Raw genomic sequence first — 5,627 nt, 5'->3', positions numbered from 1 at the left:
GGGTGGGGGGTGGTGGTGGTGGTGATGAGGGGTTGGACGGGGTTGATGAGGGGCTCGATGGCATTGATGGAGGGATTGATGGGGAAGGCTGGCACTGGGAGAGAGGTCTTGCTGTCAAGAAATCTGCTCTGGGCTTCAAGAAGGGTCAGAAGAGCAGTGTGACTTCTGCTCCATGTACCACTTTTTGAAGATGGGAGGATTTATAGGTCCACCTGTACCCCAGGGGCACTCCACACCTGCAGCTCTACAGAGAAGCAGCAGATTGTTACCCCCTCTCATGTCCTTAGGAGAGAGGCAGGCATCCCTTCTGCCATGGGACTGGAGCCTGAGGATGGGCCAACCTTGAATCCTCTCCTGGCTTTGTGCTTTCCTTTTCCTCCCTTGTTGGCCGTGGTGTGTTTCCTGGGGCTGTGTGCTGTCGGGGTACCTTGGGGTCACAAGCGTTGCTGCCAGGGCTGGGACTGGGCACAGTGATGCTGGCAGAGAAGGGGTGACTGTGCTGCATCGCCTGCACTCTACAAGCGTGGGGGAATCTTGGAGGAGGTGGACTTGCACCCTGAGTCATGTGATGGGCCCCACTGAGTGCCCTGGCTGAAAATTCCGCGTCACAAGTGTCCTTTTCTCCTGATGATGATGTCCTTTTCTCCAGGCGCCAACTCCTCAGGCCAGCCTGCCACGCATTCCCTAGCCAGGGTGAATAGCTGGGATTCTTGCATTTCCTCCCCCAAAATGACACCAGCTGGACCATGATCTGCAGTGAGCATCAGCAGCTGGTTCCAGAGAGAGGACGGGGTCCCCTGACACAGCAAGAAGCTCCCCAAGAGGACGAGAGGCTGTTTCAGTCCCATGGTGTGAGCATCTACCTGGTAGATTTGCTTTTTGTAGCAGTACCTGGGTGCTGCGGCAGCTCTGCAAGCCCTGGGCTAGGGAGGGAGTCTCTGACATTCCCAGCAGTGCCCACTCAAAGCCCCAGCTCCTGGAGTCACGCCATCTGTGGAGGAGCTCAGCTTATGACAAAGACCTTGCTATCATGGGCAATTTGGGAAGAAGTTTGCAAGGCAGTGCAGTGCAGAGAAACCACAAAGGCAGGCATGCAATAAACCCCTCTTATGCTTTTTTTTTTTTTTTTTTTTTTTTTTTTTTGGAGGGGAGGATTGATGGGTTTGTGCTGTGATTTGCAGGTGGAGCTTCTGCATTTTCTTGGAGCTTGGGCTGATCCCTGACACGCTGCATGGTACAGGGCTTCCCGGCTCCCACTAAAGGGTAGTACGAGCCCTCGAGCGAAGGGGGCTCCTGGGGTCCTTGTGGGGGGGACCTGCTCTGGCCCCCAACCTTTGGAGGTGAGAAGACCTGTCTGTTCCCTGCAGTGAGATCAAGGGATGAGCCCAGGTTCAAGTGTGGGCCACTGGTGTTTTTACCAGATGAAATGCAATGATGAGGGTGAATGGAGATGCTTGAGATCAGCACCGGGGTGTTTCCTTGGGAGCGCTGCCCCGGGGGTTGTGGGTGCAGCAGAGGAGGGAGGAGCTGGTGAAGGGGGAGCCAGGGGTAGCCCACGGGGGTTGCAGGGCTCCTCAGCTCTCAGACCTTGCTCTGCATCTTGGAAAGTGCAGAGCAAGCAATGGCAGTGGTGTCCCTGTTACTACCCTCTACCTTTTGCGCCTCTTCTTCCTCCTCCGTTTCTCTCAGCTGGGATGTTCCAGGTTGCACAGGAACCGTGTGGGATGGCTGAGCTCAGGAGTTTGGGAGTCCAACCCCCATATGGACCAGCTCTCTTCGAGGGATCTGTGCTCCAATCCCTACAGCTTTGGGGAGCCCTTGCCTCGGGGTTTGGCTTTCTGACTCCCCGGTGCTGCTGTGCCCCGGGTGGGTGTGTGGAGGGCAGGAGGGATGTGGAGGGACCGGTCTGAACATCACCCCCGTGGTGTGTTCAATGGTCCTCACACCGGCCCTGAGGTCAGCCTCTCTCCATCCCTCTGGGCACCCCACCCAGAGAGGAGGGAGCCCTGCTAGGGGGTCAGCCATGCTGGGGCTGCCCTGCTCAGCTCAGCTTCTCGCCACGGTGTGTTTGGGTTTGCAACAGCATGCAGCGGCATCTCAGAGGAGTGTGAGCCTGTAAAATGGATGCAGAAATGTGGCTGCCTCAGGGCTATCAATTCAGGGGTAGTGAGCCCTGAAGATGCACCTTGTAGGGTCCCCAGGTCACCCCACCTGCAGTGATGGTGGGGAAGGGGCAATCTCCCCCTTTTTTGGGCTTGTGAGCAACTTGGGATGCTGAAGAGCTGCTCTCTAACCCCCTCCTGCCCCGGAGCCAGGGACCGCGGGGAAAACTCCCCCCCTGGGTCAGCTGGGGAAGAAGGAGCGGGGATGCGAGCGGAGGAGCAGGAGCTGAAGGGTTAACGGGGAGTGTTTGCAGCCGGTCCCTTGTCACCAAGGAGAAGGGAACAGCACTTGGGAAGGAAACAAAACACCCACTGCCCAGGAGTGTGATTTCCTTTCCCCACGCTGCATTGCAACCCTCGGACCCCAGAAGGGCTCCCAGCACCGGGTGGACGGTGTCACCATCCTGGTGGCAGAGAGCAAGTGGCACGGGGTGAGTGTGGCTGCTGGGGAGGTGGGCTGGGGACATGGCCCGGGGCAGCTCCCCATGTCCCTGCCACTCATGTCCCCACCACCCATGTCCCCATCACCCCTTTCCCTCCATCTCCTCCCAGTCTTATGGCAAAATGTGGGGGATGACGGGCACCGCGGCGCGGAGCATCCGCCCCTACCAGTCCAGCGAGCAGTACCTCTACGCCATGAAGGAGGACTTGGCGGAGTGGCTGAAGGAGCTGTACGACCTGGACATCGAGGTGGGCACCTTTGTGGAGGTGCTGGAGACGGGGGCTGTGCTCTGCTCCCATGCCAACAACGTCACACATGTGGCCGGGGAGTTCGCCCGCGCCTGCCCCGGCATGGCCCGTCACCTCCGCCTGCCCACCGCCGGCGTCGCCTGCAACCTCACGGCACAGCCGGGCACCTTCCAGGCCAGGGACAACATCTCCAACTTCATCCAGTGGTGCAGGAAGGAGATGGATATTAAAGGTAAGATGCCAGGCTCCGGCTGCCCCGTGTCCCTGCGTGCAGTCCCCCTCCAGCTGCTCCTAGCATCACCCTGGGTTCCCATGTGCTCCCCAAGCCCGTGTCACCCCGGCACCAGGCAGCACCATGCACATGCGTTCCTGAGCTGGGATTTCTTGCACAAGCTCCTTTGGGTTTGGCAGCAGCTTTGGAGGGTGCTGGCACACAGTGGGCATGTTTGCTTGGGTGCAAATATGCACTAAAGGGGTGGAGATAGAAAGCTGCAGCGTGGCCCTGCCAGGTGCAGCCTGATCCCGGGTGCAAGGACATCAGGAGTGGTCCTGGCTCTGAGCAAAGGGTCTGACACCCTGTTCCCACCACCAGTGACTGCCTGGGAAGGGTATGGGCATGGAGTGACACGTCCTCAGCTCACCCAGCCACCGGGTTTTGTGACTTTGGGGTGCCATGTAGTGCCTTTGCATGTAGATGCTCAAGAGGAAGGCTCTTCCTCCATTAATTTATCCCAACTCTTGTTGGACCCATCCATATTCCTAGTAGGATGGCTCCTGGGAAAAATACTCCTTCGGGGAGGTTTTGACTCCACCTGTTCCCTCCGTCCCCTTCATCCCCCTCCCCATGTGCCTGCCCTGGCTCAGCCCACCCTTGCCCTGCCCCAGACGTGCTGATGTTCGAGACGGAGGACCTGGTGCTGAGGAAGAACGAGAAGAACTTTGTGCTGTGTCTGCTGGAGCTGGCGCGCCGCGCTGCCCGCTTTGGCATGCGGGCCCCAACCCTCGTGCAGATGGAGGAGGAGATCGAGGAGGAGCTCCGCGAGGAGCTGGACCTGCCACCTGCAGACACCCCCCTGCCCCGGCCCCCCAGGAAACCACGGGACCTCCACAACCTTGACCAGATGGTACAGAGGGGCATGGAGTGGGATGGGGATGGGAATGGGGATGGGAATGGGGATGGGGGATGACCTTCCGCAGGAGCACTGGTGGGGACCCATCCCTGCTGCCCACAGGTCCAGCACCTGGTGAGCCGCTGTACCTGCCCCATCCAGTTCCCTATGATCAAGATATCTGAAGGAAAATACCGTGTGGGCGACTCTGACACCCTCATCTTTGTCCGGGTGAGTTTGCTTTGCCCTCTTCTTTTGGGACACAAGCACCAGGAATCCTGCTCTGTTCCCACAAAGCCTCTTCCATAATCCATCCCCCAAATGGGGCCAATGTGGGGTTTTTGACTGTTACCCCCAAAGCAGGGCAACAGGGAAGCTTGACCCTGCCGTACATGTTTGTATGGATGTAACATCCATGTGTATGGGACAAAAACTGCCATCCCATGCCAAGCCAGAGGCAGGTCTTACCCAGCAATGGGAACACTGGGATGCTCTGCCCCTGCCTGCAGCCGTCCCTAAGCTTGGCCTGCCTGAAACACGTGACAGTGGAGAGGGTTTTCCAAAAGGCCCCCCACTCTCCTTGGGGTGATGAAACATGCCTGTCAGGGTGGCAGCAGGAGCTGAGACCCTCCCTGCCTCTGTGGCGCTGAGCTGGGGATGAAGCTGTCCTTTGGGGGGGCCTGGTGGCACTTGGGGCACGCCCAGGGCTCTCAAAGCCCGGCTAAACGTGCCACCCCCAGGCTGCTTAAAGAGAGGTGGGGATCCCACGGGTGCATCACACGCACCTCTCCAGGCCTCACGGCACACGGCATCCTGTGCAGATCCTGCGGGAGCACGTCATGGTGCGGGTCGGGGGCGGCTGGGACACGCTGGAGCACTACCTGGACAAGCACGACCCGTGCCGCTGCACCTCGCTCTGTGAGTCCCCGTGTCCCCAAACCCCATGGCTCTGCCCCTGGGCTGGGGTGAAGGGGGGGTCCATCATGGGGTTTGCTGCTTCTGGGGCCATTTGCAGGAGCAGGAGGTTTCCTTAGCGCAATGCCTCGTTGCTTTGCTGGGGAATGTCTGGTTTGGGGACTTTCTTTGGCTTTGGTGGCCACTAGAGGTCACGGCAGACTTTTGGATGGAGTCAGACCCCAAAAACCCCTTTTCAGGGAGGACAGGTTTACACCAGCATCCCCGGGGGAGCTGGATGCTGAGCGACGGCTGGGTGGGCTGGGGGGTGTGCAATGGACAGGGGTGCTGAGCCCTCTCCCACGGTTTTCCCTGCAGCTCACAAACAAGCCTGGAAAACCAGGAACCCCCAGCAGCAAGTGCAGCACGAGATCTGGCTCTGCCCGCCCTCGAAGGTGGCCACCCGTGGCCAGCCCCAGCCCGCGCTGCTGGTCAGCCGCTCGCAGAGCCCCCTGCCCCCTGTTACCTGGGGGTCCCGTGTGCCCCCCGGTCCCCGGTCCCCTGCCACCCCCTCACCAGAGGGTTCGGGTCGCCCGCCGGGTGCCAGCCCTCGCCAGGAGCCAGCACAGCCCCAGAGGATTCCTTTGGGCAGGTAAGTGGTCCAGAAATACTCCGTGTCCCAAACCCGTGCCTGGTTTCAGAGCAGTTTTTCTCACATCCCTGAATTTTTTTTCCCATCCCTTCCGGAGGTGCCCAGCACCAGGCTGGATGG

The 5,627-nt window shown here is 59.7% G+C and overlaps 1 protein-coding gene across 1 annotated transcript; it reads left to right on the top strand.

Annotated features, from left to right (window-relative positions):
* The first annotated feature begins 2,500 nt into the window (after positions 1–2,500).
* Positions 2,501–5,590, top strand: LOC113487240 (GAS2-like protein 2). Its single transcript, XM_026861711.1, has 6 exons — positions 2,501–2,593; positions 2,715–3,084; positions 3,738–3,976; positions 4,085–4,192; positions 4,783–4,879; positions 5,234–5,590. The coding sequence occupies exons 2-6, from the start codon at positions 2,727–2,729 to the stop codon at positions 5,509–5,511; spliced, it is 1,080 nt and encodes a 359-aa protein (XP_026717512.1). The 5' UTR covers positions 2,501–2,593; positions 2,715–2,726; the 3' UTR covers positions 5,512–5,590.
* The last annotated feature ends 37 nt before the right edge of the window (positions 5,591–5,627 follow it).

The sequence above is a fragment of the Athene cunicularia genome (assembly GCF_003259725.1).
Source record: "Athene cunicularia isolate RWA chromosome 19 unlocalized genomic scaffold, athCun1 chr19_part1, whole genome shotgun sequence".
Lineage (NCBI taxonomy): Eukaryota > Metazoa > Chordata > Aves > Strigiformes > Strigidae > Athene > Athene cunicularia.
This window is presented reverse-complemented; position numbering and strand designations above follow the sequence as displayed.